General features: G+C 36.9%; 1 protein-coding gene across 1 annotated transcript; it reads left to right on the plus strand.

The window, feature by feature from the left end:
• Positions 1-1,880: 1,880 nt before the first annotated feature.
• On the plus strand, positions 1,881-2,852 carry LOC147508117 (protein FAR1-RELATED SEQUENCE 5-like). Its single transcript, XM_086596855.1, has one exon. The coding sequence runs from the start codon at positions 1,881-1,883 to the stop codon at positions 2,850-2,852; it is 972 nt and encodes a 323-aa protein (XP_086452981.1).
• The last annotated feature ends 12,544 nt before the right edge of the window (positions 2,853-15,396 follow it).

Genomic DNA, 15,396 nt, shown 5'->3' on the forward strand with positions numbered 1-15,396 from the left:
GTTAGTTATATTTTATTAGGACCAAGGCCTAAAATATCGAATTCGGTGAATATTTTGATGTATCCAAAAATTGATATATATTGGATATATTAGAAATATCTATTTTTTTGTTGACTATTAAAAATTTTGTTTTGTATGTTGTTATATTGGAAATATCGTAAATTATATCGGAAATATCATCAATTATATCGGGAATATCGTTAATATATTTGTCAAATTCAACAATATTTGGTCAAAGTCAATAATATTAATCAAAGTCAACAATTTATATCGTATATATCGGTTGATATATATTGTTATATTGGAAATTGTGATATATATCGAAAAAAAATTCAATATTCAGTTGAGATATATTGAAGACATCTATATCGGTGTACCAAAAAATATGATATATATCGGTAATATATCAAATATATCAATGATATTTTGGGCATTGGTTAGGACCACGGCATAGCAAGTCTTATATTTTCCCTTTTCGAGAAAATGGCCAAAAAATATATTGAACTTTGGCACTTGGTTTTAAAAGAGACAATGTACTATTCAAATTAACATTGTACTTTCACAAATTTTCAATTTAGGCATTCCGTCCAATTAATTGGATGTCATTATTACATGGACCGTTAAAAATTTCTCCAATTCTAATTTGTCTATGTGGCAGTTGTTTAGACCATGAGTGCCATCATTTTGACACACCAACTCATCAAATTACAATTAATATATCGGTTAAACCAAATTTTGAGATCCAATTAATAGATGTTGTTCATTTACAATTATCAAATTACAACTAATTAGCATGAATTCAGTGTAAGAGATGCAAGCTTATCTAGTTCTCTTCTAATAAGAGCACTAGTTGTAAATTCTTCAAATTTGAACTCTGTGTATTCATAAATCTGGCTTCTTATTGAAACCAACCAGTCTTTTTCTTTCTTTGTTGTGTTTATAAGTTGTAGTGAGTAGTGCTCACTAAATTCTCCATCAAATGCAAAACAACAAACAACAAAGAGAATTAAAACCATACCCATTACTCAAAATTGAATAATTTTGAATGGAAAACATCAAATTTTTGTTAATACCGAGAACTAGAAAAAGATTGTTTTGACTGTGTTACAAAATATTTTTAAATTTTGAGATCTTGAAATTTGGTTTAACCGATATATCAGTTGTAATTTGATGAGTTGGTGTGTTGAAATGTTGGATGGATGCCACCTCATGGTATAAACAATGCCACATAGACAAATTAGAATCGGAGAAATTTTTAACGATGTAATGTAAGCGGATCCAATTAATTGGACTAAATTGAAACTTTGTGAAAGTACAGTGTTTTTGAATAAAAAAAAAGTACGTTGACCGTTTTGAAATACAAAGTTCACTGTATTTTTTTTTGAGCTAGTCTTCAGTGCGCGAGATGTATGGCTACGCACAATTCCTGACCACATATTTTCCAACCCGTAACCGGTAGCCGAAGTGCCCACCTAAGGGTAGCGTTGGCATTTCACATATTTTCATTCATCCCCAATTAATCGTATTTTCTATTCTTCTCAATTAGATTGCGCGCCCAAATCTTCTCACCCCTTTCACCTCTTCTTAAATTCATGGTCAATCATTTATTTCTTTCACTCTCTAAAGTTTACAAAGCGGAAGTAGAGCAAAAAGAGTGACAAAGAACCAACAACACTACACGGCTTGAATACGCTCAACATTGAGGTTAGTTTATCATCCAATCAATCAAGTCGATTTAATCTTTCCTCTTCTCTTTAAGGTACATTAGAATTTTTCATATTTAGGTCGCTTGTACTAAAAAAAAAGTTTTCTTTATTTAGGTAGGCCCTATGACCTAATCGAATAAGGCTCGATGATGACGAAGAGTTTCTTAGAAGTCTATGTTTCAAAGTTTTCATGATGATGAAAGTGATTCTCTGGATGTGGAATCAACTGTTTCCCTGATGGAGAATGAAAATATTGACAGTAGTGATAGCGATGCTGAAGAGTCTGATACATATAGGGCTTATATAGAAGACAAAGCAACATTTTTATCTATGCAGTTCAAGACCTCGGACGAGGCCTACACTATTTATAATGAGTATGCCAAATCAGTTGGCTTCAGTGTTCGTAAGGATGTTCATAGAATTCATCAAAATGGAGTTGCTATTAAGCAGAGATTTGTGTGTTCAGCCGAAGGAGAACGACATGCAGATAAACTCCAACTGACGGCACCCAAAAGAACACCCAGACATGTCACTAGGTTCAATTGTAAAGCCCGCATTGTTGTTGTTTTTGATTCTGAAGCAAAGTTGTGGACTGTGAAAGAGTTTATTGGGGAACACACACATCCACTTGTACCGTATCCGAGTTCAATGTTTCTTCGGTCACATAGAAATGTGAGTCGAGAAGCGTTGGAATTTGCTACATGCCTAAATGATGTCGGTGTTCGTAAATGCCAAGTGATGGGTCACTATGCACATATAGCTGGAGGTTTCCTTAATGTTGGTTTTACGAAAAAAGACTTGTATAACAAAATGGGAAAAGAGAGGAGAAGTCGCTGTATTGATGGCGACGCCAACACACTGCTTGCCAACTTAGAGGACAAGGTGAAGTTAGATCCTTTATTTCATTACAACTATGAGTTAAATGCGAAAGTGGGCAGTTGGTCATTGCTGTTTTGGGCGGATTCCACCTCCTTTGGATTCAGTAGCTTTGGTGATGTGTTGTTGTTTGATTCAACGCATGTGAGCAATCGGTACCAGATGCCGATCGTTGTGTTTGGTTTGGAATCAACAACCACCTACGACTATAGTTTTGGTTTTGCTTTGATCATAAGTGAGTGCGCGGCGACACTTATAAGTGGGTATTGAAATCATTTATTGATGCAATGTGTGGTGAACACCCTAAATCGGTCATTACCGATGGTGACGCAAATGATTCGTAAAGCTTTGAAATCTATTCTTCCGATTCGAAACACCGGGCCGTGCTCTTTTGGCACGATTGAAAAATTGCATCACCAATGTCAAAATCCCTGGATTTGCAAATGAGTTCAGCTCTATTATGTTTATGAAATGTTCTCGGGAGAGTTCAAGAAAGGTGGAGACAAACTAGTGGAAAAATAAAGTTAGTCATAACACATGGGTGATGAAGGTACGTAAGAAACGGGCGAAAGGGCGTAATCGTATCTTCATGGTGAGTTCTTTGGGGTTGCGAATAAACCAACGCCATGAAGTCTATTAACTCTGTTATAAGACATCATGTTAAGCCCGGATGCGGCCGTTTGAGCTATTTGGGAAAATGGAATTGGCGGTTGCAAATATCCGTCACCGAACACACGAAGAAGAGGTAAGGATCGCAACGACGAAGCCTTTCATTGGTAGCCACTTGATTGAATATGCAAAGCGGTGCGAATCCATCTATACTCGAAATGCTTTTCTTGCTTTTAGGAAGCAGTTCAGAGGAATCGATGTACACCGCAGAAGATAAACGTGATGTGGGTGACAATATTCGTATACACCATCACCGCCATCCGAACAGCAAAAAGACGAGTGTGGAATACAACCTTTTAGAGCGGGGATGCTAGATGTTCATGTGGGCTATTTCAGTCGTTTGGATTTCCATGTAGACATATCATTTCAGTTTACAAACACGAGGACCTTCGAAATACCCCCCGTGAGCTGTTTTTAAGGAGATGGACACGAAGTTGCTAAATCTGTCATTCCAAATAACGATCCAAGTTTTTCTTCGCAGTCGCTTCCATTATTCGTCACAAAGAGCTTATAGGAAATGCAAGAAGATATGTTTGTGGGCCTCTCAAACAGCCAAAACAAAGAAGTTTTTAAATCCATGTTATCATCTTTTTCTAGAGCTTCTGAAGGCAGTCCACAAGTTCCCTTTGAAATGCCTTATATTCCACCAGAAAGTGGTACAATGGATGGCATTCCGTCTTCTAAAGGCACCGCCGAGGTAGAGATGCCTTTCACCCCACCTAAAACCGCCCATCGTCCATTTGTTAATGATCCACCACACGTAAAATCGAAGGGTAGGCCGCATAAACGTAGTAGATTGAAAGGTCAGAATGAGACAAGAAAAAAGAAGTGTGGCCACTGTGGTATCGTCGGGCACACAAGGCCCACATGTCCACTTTTGCATCCAAACGATGGGGGTAAGTTTCTTATACCGTTGCCATATTTCACTTGTCTGTTAACATTAAATAGTTACAAAAGTTTGTTGATTCTGATTTGTATTCGTCAATATCTTTCTTGTGGTGCAATCGCTTTTTCACGTGTCCAAGTGCTAAAGCGAACTATGTCGAAATCTTCGCAGGAGTTGCCGATGTGAGTGAGGATGATGACGGGTTAAATAGAGATAATCGGATGTAAGTGATAATTTTGCGCTGCTATCTTCTTTTTATAAACGCAAGAAAATGTTTCTTGTTTGTTATTTTCATGGGGTTCAAAGTAATGTTGCTTGTTTGGTGGGCGAAGTGGAAGTTGGTAATGAAGCGAGGATCTCGAAAGACCAAGCAATGTAGCAAGTGTCGATCTACACGAGCACACAAAGTGTAGGTGTCCCGATTTGGAAGGTATGACACAATTTTTACCGACGTAATTTTTCTAGTAGGGAGTAAACTAAACTTAGAGTGTACCGTTAGAGTGACTATTTTTCTCCCCGTTGAACTTATAGCGTTTCCCGTGGATGAGGTTGGGAGGAAGGTTTCGGAGAAATTCAATGTTGGAAAGTTTTATAGTGACGACGGGAGAGTCTTTTTCCGTATTACGGATGGTTGACGTTAGGAAAGAGGAGTACAATGCTGCTAAGCTTTAGAGCAGTTGTTGCTAATCTTCTAACAAGTTTTTGTAAGCATTTTTGTAATATCGCACAATGGTGAAGATTTCAAGATTGGCTTCTAAATTATTTTGTAGCGGTATCTATGGTGTTATTTTCTTATTTTCTTTGGTTTAATCAATGAAATAGAGCAATAGAAGAAGCTATATTGACAAGCATTGTTTGTATATTCTGTTGTTTCTTATTGTTGGGATGTTGGGGTTGTCCTCATCAGCGCAGACATATGTGTCAGTTAGTGTGACATTGATATGTTCATAAATGGATCCGTTCGTCTTACAAATAACGAGGAATATGCCATAAACAAGAATAACATAACATTCTGGTATGACATATATAGTGTCATATCTATCAGTGAGTATCTAAAATTATCTGACATAACTCCTAGGAGGTCGGAAGATCTAAAATTATTGTGAATATACCTGCTGGTTCCTCCTCGTATGATGAGGACTTGCCTGATTAGTACTAATTACAGTAATGAGATTAAGAAACCAATTCTTGGTTGTAATGCGTGGGGAGAAAGGGACTATGAACATCTCATTATTCATAGCTACCGAACTATGAACAATTCTACTTTCCGGTATGTTTCTCAGATATCAGACGCGTTACTTAACAATCAATGTTCATAGTCATGAGCTATGAATATTCTTTGTTCATACCACAATTCGACTATGAACAATGATTGTTCATAGTTCGGGTAATATGAACACTCAATGCTATGAACAATGAGTGTTGAGCTAAGAACAATGAGTGTTCATACCACAATGGACTATGACAATGATTGTTCATAGTCATGAGCTATGAACATTCTTTGTTCATACCACAATTGGACTATGAACATAACGTATAGGGAGAGCTTGCAGAGGAATATATGTCATATGTTAACACATAACATTCTAGTATGACAACAAATATAGTGTTATATCTATCTGTGATTCTTATGATATACTACCGAACGAATATATTATAAAAACTCACATAACATTCGAGTATGACATATATAGTGTCATATAAAACTCACATAATATATTAGCGATTCTAGCGCTAATAATACTACCAAAAGTATAAAACTCTTATTAGCATATATTATAAATAGTGACATAAAAATTGAGTATGACATATATAGTGTCATATCTATCAGTGAGTATCTAAAATTATCTGACATAACTCCTAGGAGGTCGGAAGATCTAAAATTATTGTGAATATACCTGCTGGTTCCTCCTCGTATGATGAGGACTTGCCTGATTAGTATTAATTACAGTAATGAGATTAAGAAACCAATTCTTGATTGTAATGCGTGGGGAGAAAGGGACTATGAACTATGAACAATTCTACTTTCCGGTATGTTTCTGTATACTGTACGTACTACGAACAATCAATGTTCATAGTCATGAGCTATGAATATTCTTTGTTCATACCACAATTCGACTATGAACAATGATTGTTCATAGTTCGGTAGCTATGAACACTCAATGCTATGAACAATGAGTGTTCATAGTCATGAGCTATGAACATTCTTTGTTCATACCACAATTGGACTATGAAGAACAATGAGTGTTCATACCACAATGGACTATGACAATGATTGTTCATAGTCATGAGCTATGAACATTCTTTGTTCATACCACAATTGGACTATGAACATAACAGAAGGTTGGAGCTTTGCAGAGGAATATGTCATATGTTAACACATAACATTCTAGTATGACAACAAATATAGTGTTATATCTATCTGTGATTCTTATGATATACTACCCAACGAATATATTATAAAACTCACATAACATTCGAAAGTATGACATATATAGTGTCATATAAAACTCACATAATATATTAGCGATTCTAGCTAATAATACTACCAAAAAAGTATAAAACTCTTATTAGCATATATTATAAATAGTGACATAAAAATTGAGTATGATATATATAGTGTCATATCTATCATATAAAACTCTTACTAGCATATATTATAATTTCATATATTAGTAACATAATATTCGAAAGTATGACATATATAGTGTCATATCTATCCGTGATTAGACCCAACATATAAAACTCTTATTGACGATCAAATAAAAACTGAAATAAAACATTTGAGTATGACATTTATGAGTATAGTCATATCAGTGATTGTAACGCTTATGACATACTACCAAACGTAAAACTCTTATTGAATTAAACAATTGGACCACCCATAAAGTATGATATACTTTCTGTTTATAGAATATGAGTATGATATACCATAAAGTATGCTATACTACATCCTATATGACATTTTTATAACATATATCCATGCTTTTACAATGCAATACCGTAGTAGGTCACGCACCTATGTTACTCTTAACATGAGTAAAACTCGTCACACCCGATTGTCTCTCTACACACGCACGCTTTATTCCAAAAAAAATGGTGCTCTCTCCACACCCCATTTTTGTTAATATGACAATTATAACCTTAAATAACTCTCTCCACACCCCATTTTTATTAATATGACCATTATAACCTTAAAAACTCTCTCCACACCCCATTGTAATTCAAACGAGCTCTTCAATCGTACTTACTACTCCCTACCTAACACTCCTACCACTCATGCTCTCTGAAATTTCTCCCCCTCCTGTTGTTCTCGTGAGGTTAGTCTTGAGTCACCCACAAAATTGTTGTTATTCCCACCAAATTTTCACTTTAAGAATGGACTCATGTGTCCGGAAGCAACGTTCAAGATAAATTCTCCGCCAAAATCAAAATGATAACTTTGATTAGTGTTAAAAGTGACATGGAGTCAGCTTTTAACACTACTGCAATCAAATTATTATTCGATGATGAACTTTACAACAATGTTGAAATTAGCTATCCCGATATGACCGAATCATTTACAACAATTGAGGTAATAATGTAATTTGAAAGCTTGTATTTTTATTTATTTTATCAATAACTTAGCAAAACAATTTTCGTCAATAGTATCTAAGATCAAGGGTTTACGCGGGTCTTGAAGATCGCCACTCGTTGATCCGATGGTGTTCGGCCAGTTGGTATGATCAGTTGGAGTTGTGGTTGTGATATCAAGGTCCGATAATTCGACTTGGGCTAAGACCTAGAGTTTTCTTGAGTTGCAAAGGAGGGAAAATTTAGACCATCCGAAAAGCCGAAAAATATTGAACAAAAAACCAAAGAATATAGGCAATCCAGAAGAAATGTGGGTCATCCCATTTGTGTTGAAAGGGGGAATTACTTAAACGGCGGTGGATGGATACCGAAAGTGTTATGTGTGGAACTCATAATCATACTATTGGGGAGCATCTTATAGGTCGTGGCATTCGGCTCTGGAGGTTAAAAAGTCAAGAAAAATTGATTGTTCAGATTTGTCTTTGAGTGGTGTTAAACCGTGATATTTTACCCCTCTTGAAACAGAGAGATGACAATAATTTGTCAAACAAAAGCACTTTATACAATTATCGTCACAAGAATCAGTTGGTTCGGTTGAGTGGAAGAAACCAAATGCAAGAATTTCTAAGAAATTTAGAAGAATTTGGGTACACAGAGTTTCATAGGGATAATCCAGTAACAGGTGAATGTAGAGATTTGTTGTTTGCACATCCCCAATCAATTCATTTGGCAAAGTGTTTTCCCGAGGTCATTGTCATGGATTGCACGTACAAGACGAATCTGTTCAAGATGCCATTGTTTGAAGTTGTTGGGTTCACATCCACGATGAAGACATTCTGTATTGCTTTTGGGTATTTGGAGAGTGAGAAAGAAGGTTCTTACCTATGGGTTTTGAAGAGGTTGCGTGATATTCTGGACTACAAAGCTACTTCTGTAAAGATAATTACGACTGATTGTGAGTTGGCACTTATGAATGCGATAGCTATAGTGTTTCCTGAAGCTGCACACTTCTTGTGTCGAGTTCACATCAGGAGGAACATCGAGACAAAGGCCAAAAAAACATTTGAGAAATTTGTTGAGTATGAACAATTTATGTTTATGTTCTAAAACAGTTGATAATGACAACTCGTCTTGAAGTTGAGTACTTGGAACACCTACGTTGTTTTAAACTTGAGTACGGAGATCATTATGGTGTTGTGGAATACATAGAAGACCAGTGGCTTTCGAAGTACAAAGAAAGGTTTGTCTCGGCTTGGATAGATCTCCATATGCATTTTGGTACTTCGAGCAGTAACCGAATTGAAAGTATGCATTCCTCTTTGAAGAGGCATTTCGCGTTCTAGCAATAATGGTAATGGTAACTTCTGCGAAAACTTTAATTTGATTAATAATCTCCTCGACAAACCAAGTGACGTAAATTGAAAGTTCTTTTAATAGGAGCTTGAATCTCCTGGGATCGCCGTTACAAAACAAAACACATATGTGCAACTTAGAGGGTACATTTCTAGAGATGCATTGGATTTGATAGCAAAAGAGCTAATAAGGTCCGTTAGAGTTGGGACGATGAAATTCGTTGTCGCCAGTGTTTACAAGAGTATGTATGGGCTTCCTTGTCGCGCATGAGTTATGTGAAATTGTTCTAATTGGTAGGGGAAGCATCCCTTTATCTTTGATACACCCTAGGTGGAGACAGCTTAGTAGCACTCGATTGATCTTCCTAATGGGTCCTTTGATATTCAGCCCGAAGCTTGCAGATTCGAAGAAGTTTCAATTAGCTCTCAGATGAACAAAAGGTTTTGATGCTGAAAAAGTGTGTAGAACTAGGTGATCCAAAGGCAACTTTCAGGCGAGAGCCTCGGGTCAACACCAATGTGAGGGGTAGGCCACCTGGAATAAAAATTGGTGTGAAGACTTGTAAAGATAAAAGGGACACAAAGAGAGAGCCTTCAGCTTTCGAGTATGCACAAACAGTTGAGGAACAAATTGTAACTCAAGAAAGCAAGAATAGTAAAGCCAAGAAGTTGGTACCATGCAAAAGAAAACCAAGAAGAACTCATATTCAAGTGTTTGTAGATTTACCTGAAATTGAGTCTAAATGGGATGATGGGCTACGTGACTTAAATCCATTGATACGAGACTTCATTGTGGATTGGCAAGATGTTGAACCGAATGGACATTGTGGATTTAGCGCGATTGCACGATGCTTAGGGTCTAATGGAGGTGATGCATGGATTACTGTGAGGGCTCTTATGTTGACAGAGTTGATTTCCCATGAGGCAGATTATACTTCAATGATGGGTGGAGAAGAACGAAAAGAAGCGATCAAGACAAATCTACGATGTACGCTTCCATATCGATGAACCCCAAAGAATGGTTTGAACTTCCTTCAATGGGATTTTTAGCCGCTAATACTTTTCGAAGTGTGTCCTTGTCGCCATTGGGAGAAAGAATGTATGTCATACTTTCCTTTGTGGATCTCCCCGATCCAACTCGTGTCCGTGATAGCGCAATAGGCCACATTGGAGGAGGCACACATTTTGTGAAACTTCGTGCTTGAAGATGATAGTCCTATTCCGCCACTTGCTCCGGGGTGGGAGTCATTTGCATGGACGAAGCTTGGGATTGGGCAACTATAATGGAACCAAGGATCGTGAAGTGGTATAAAAGGGTTCCAAAAATGTTATGGATTTAGACCTTTCAGTAACTATCCTTGTACCGACGGGGTTTTTGGCTTTAATATCTATTTTGTGTATGTGTATATACCGTCATAAATTGCGAATGTATTAGAATATGCCGTAAATGGTATTAACTAGTTTTTGTTAAGTGCTCTAAAATAACATTAAAATGCAAGAATATATATGGTAAGTGCTTTGTCGGTTTAAGGTAGGAACCAAAGGCGATCGAGCCGGGTGAGCTTTATCACTTGTGTTGTGACAAAAACAACACCGCCTTTACACAGACAAAGTGAACGAGGGACTCATGGGTTCTAGAACAAGCTATCTTAATTAAGTAATAAGAATTCGTGGATCGGGCGAACTAGCAAGGATATTCCCGTCATACATATCAATGCAAAGAGATTTTTTTTCTTTGTAAATAAACATAAGTCGAGTATGTTTATGATGCTCTCTGCCGGGTACTCTAATCTCGTTTTTATAGCTAATTTTGGCACTTGTTTGAACTTGCATTAATTTAGTGAATTGGCAATGGAACGAAAGCAACCCGTAGTCCAATACACATCTTAATCTCGACAAATGTTTCTTAATCACGCTTTGCACAAACTTTTGTTTTTCAAACATTCTCTTACAACATTTTTTATAAAGAAAATGTAACGGTGCCACCAATTCCCATTGTTGACAACTCCTCCACTAGAAATTTCATTGCCAACCATCGTAGGCTTAGAGTAAGTTCATCTCTTTTCATTTTGATTTAGTTATGACATTTTTCATGCTTGTCGAGTGAGCGGAGCGAACGATCTTTGCGTTTGCAGGGTATGCGGACAAAACAAAGTTGGTTGGTTTCGTCTCGCCCTCAACTTCTCTCTCATTTTTTCTTCGCCCCCAATACCCTTTCTCCTTCACCCAACTCTCTCTCTCCCCGCAGCTCCGCTCACTCCCCACTGCCATGCAGTATACTACTTGAATGTTCTTAGAATTTGTTGTTCTCTGCCAAAATTTTATAACTGGTCGAAATATATTTTATACCCTTATCTTATCTTCAATGCTACTCTATTGTCCTCCATACTACATAGTGGACTTTAAGTGTTCATACTCCTAGTGGCTCAAACAGGGGGGTATCTCAAATTGACCCATGAACATTCAGTGTTCATACTCCTAGTGGACTATGAACACTGAATGTTCATACTCTTGTTGGACTATGAACATTCAGTGTTCATACCATTGAATTATGAACAGTGAATGTTCATACTCTTGTCGGACTATGAACAATGAATGTTCATACTCTTGTCGGACTATGAACAACGAATGTTCATACTCTTGTTGGACAGCTTATACATTGTCGTATGTAAACTTTCTTTGTTATATAGTGTTGTGCTTATTCATTCAGCCATATATGTCGTGATATAAGCTCTCGCCCATATAATGTCATACTTATATGTTATGTCACTTCTTACAAAAAAGACGGTCGATATGACACTATAACTTTAAGTGACATACTTTCGCAAGGTAAAAACTCCAATCGTTGACATCACACTGCATATGTCGCATGCTTCCACAATGCCATTTCTAGTTGCATAAATTTGGCATAAAGTATGATATACTTTCTGTTTATAAAACTATCCTTAATTCTTATGTACCGGGTAGTAGACCACGTACTCTGTACTCTATCAAATTTTGCATAACATACTATACTATGTTAATTAAAAGCAGATTTACAATTATGTTTACATAATACATTCGTACCGCGTTGGGTATGTACTTTGTTATGTATGACGGTATGCTATGATATTTTCCATGACATACTATACTATGTATGTTATTTATAATCACATACATCATTATTTTTACATAGTACCTTCGTAAGGTGTTACTTATGACATACTTTCTTGGCTATGGACTATTCGGATGACATACTATCATCAACATAATGATATAGACAATTATTTGTTTATGGCTCTTTGTTTATACTAATTTTTAGTGAAGCGTTTTTAATGACATACTTTACTACGTATGAGCTAGGATTTTTGGTGAACACGGTTTACCCGTCGGTAAAGTTGCAGCTGTTTTTAGTGGGAAGAAGTTGGGTTAGCATTAGGATTTGCTGGAACCATCATTATGGTTTGACTAGAAAGATGCCTAAAGAAGGTGATGCAACCGCCGCGGCTTAAATATTTTATGCGTAAGAGTGCCGAAATCCCCAGCTTTTACTTCACGCTTATTGATCTAGATCAAAATGGGACTGCAAAGAAACTTTTTTCCTCGGGTTGATGGGAGGTCTCGAAAGTGCAGATGAGTATTTCGGGGGATGTTGTCTCTTTGATACCACATAACGCATTTAATGCATACTCTATGCCTTTTGCCCCTTTTCCGAGTCAATCAAAGATGCAATTCAGCTATTTGGTTGCGCTACTGCTACTTGATGAGACGTAAGATACATTCATATGGTTGTTTAATTAAGGCCGGCTTGCGCCATGGGTGGTCGTGGCGCCAACCGCAATCATCACTTACCAGATAGAGATGCGATGATCCGCAGCCATTGCAAAAGTGTTCCCCGATACTGGCCATCGCATCGCCTTTGGCATATTATGCAGAAATTTCAAGAGAAGCTATCCTTTACTAAAATTGATCGAGACACCGTAACCCGACTCAATAACACTATTTCTCTCCTCGTATTTTTTGGCTTTTTTTGTCAAGGGTAATTGTATTAGATAGCAAAGAAAAAAAAGATACATTTTGTGAGGCCTCCGGGTAGACCACTCCAACATACATTTCCTAAATTTTTAAGAAATAAATCTGAAATAAGTAGAGTGTTGATTCTCTAACCTATAAACAAAATTGGGTCTATTCTCCCACCATTGCTTCCGCCTTTGCTGGGTCTCTCCTCGTATAAGATTGCTGGTTTTGAAAGAAGATGGTGTACAATAATAGAGAAGAATGAGTTGTCCGCAAATCCTTGGTTGTCGAAATGTATAATATGCGGAGAAATGGGTTCCTTGTTATCTCTCGCGACACATTTTTGGTCGGTATGCATAATGACCGGAGGAGTGAATCGATGAATTCTCGTTAATTCACCAATTCAGAATTCGAAAGCACTATGTTGATGGAGTTTGTACATGGTAATGAGAGATCTTTGGCTTTGATTGCTAGGAATGAAAGAGATGCCGACACCGCGACCGGAAAGCATAGTTCACTTAATTGTGGCTAAAGATGCTTTCCTCCTTATGCATGCCGCCAAGGTCTATAATGATTAATGCATTCAATATATTTAAGGAGCAATTAGAGAAGGCAAAGATGGAGTACAAAATTGATGGGGACGAGATTGTCAACAATGGAACCGAAGCTACTTGGTGAAATTCGTGAGACCCGCGGAAGAAGTCCGCTTTGGAAAGTGAGTTTCAATAGAGGAACCTTAGGGGAGATCGTGAATGTAAGTATTTTCAGTTTATCGGTTACTTTGTGGTCACATGTTAAAGATTTTTCAGCTACTATTTAAATCGAAGAGATTCCAAGGCATTTTCTTTTGAAGCGGTGGATGCAAAAGGCACACACATGATAGAGCCGGAGTTTCATATATCGGATTAGTGGTCCGCCATGAAAACCATGAACTTTTGAGAGTGGCTCATTGTATCAAGGTTGCTTCTCAAGTGGCTTACGATGCGGGGAGTAGTGTTGAGGCTTATTCATATTTTATAGAAAAGATGGATGAAATGGCTAAGCATGTCTCAACGTTGAATATAGCTTCGAACGAAGGAGACGAAGATAATGAAGTTGAAGAGTCTTTCTTTGATACCCCACAAAAGTTATGATTGTGATATTAATGTTTAATTTGATGGCATATAGGTTTAGTGTTTAATGTTATTTGATTTCTCTTATTATAATGTTTAATTTGATAAAAATATATATATAATATATATTTTGACTTCCAAATCTTTATTTCAGATATTGATTTTGAATCCCAACATTTCTCAAACAAAAGGGAGGAAGAAGAAAGCAGAGATGGAAATCCCCGTGAGAAATAGCCCTAAACAATCCAGAAGAATGTGTAGAAACCGTGGGAAAATAAGACTCCAGAAATTGTCCAGAGAAAAATAAGACGTAATTTGTGAAATAATGTAAGTATTTTTGGTTGCTAGGTTGCTTGGTTTGTAGGTTAATACATAATCTATGATATGTTAGAAGGGTGCACATGCTTTGTGCATTTTGGTATTTTTCTGACCCTCTACTTGATATATGAAAGTGATTATGCTGTGGTTGTTCATACCTATTTGGGGTATGAACAATCACTGTTCAAACCCCAATATGAGCTATGAACACTCATTGTTCATATCTTAACATGACCTATGAACACTCATTGTTCATGTGAACAACCATTGATGATGCATTAGCCAATGCATATGTCATTGAACTTGGCATATGTGATGCGGTACAGGTTGCCAATGCATATGTCAATGAACTTGGCATATGTCAATGAACTGGAAAATCGGGCAACAAAGTCGGAAAGACATGGACGCGGCCATATTTGATCAGAAACGTCAAAATAAGCATAACCATCGCTTTGCCGTGGGCACCACCCCTCTCGGCCTTAAATCCATCGTTTAGGCATTCAAAATCACGCTTTTGCCGCTTTAGGAAAGTTTTGTTTTTGCTATATCTTTGATAGGAGAGTCCGCTTTTTATTTGGCCACTGTGTTAGTTATATTTTGATTAGTAGTTTCTTAATATATGGTTATCCCAAAACTTTCCATTTTGAAAATTTTCAAGTTTTGTGGTAATCAGGGTATTTCGCTATATAAAAGGTCGGGTAGTCTGTAGATTAGAGTTTTCAGTTTTGGTTTTGAGTTAATCATATTAAAGAGTTACCACAATTGACCATGAACAAAGATATTAAGAGTTAATCATATTATGAGCTATGAACATTCTTTGTTCATATCACAATTGACTATGAAAAAGCTGATTGATCATAGTTCGAGTGTGACGAAGTATTACTCTTATTTATAAGCCCATATAAACT

Source organism: Coptis chinensis, chromosome 3 (assembly GCF_015680905.1).
Source record: "Coptis chinensis isolate HL-2020 chromosome 3, ASM1568090v1, whole genome shotgun sequence".
In the NCBI taxonomy this organism is placed as follows: Eukaryota; Viridiplantae; Streptophyta; class Magnoliopsida; order Ranunculales; family Ranunculaceae; genus Coptis; species Coptis chinensis.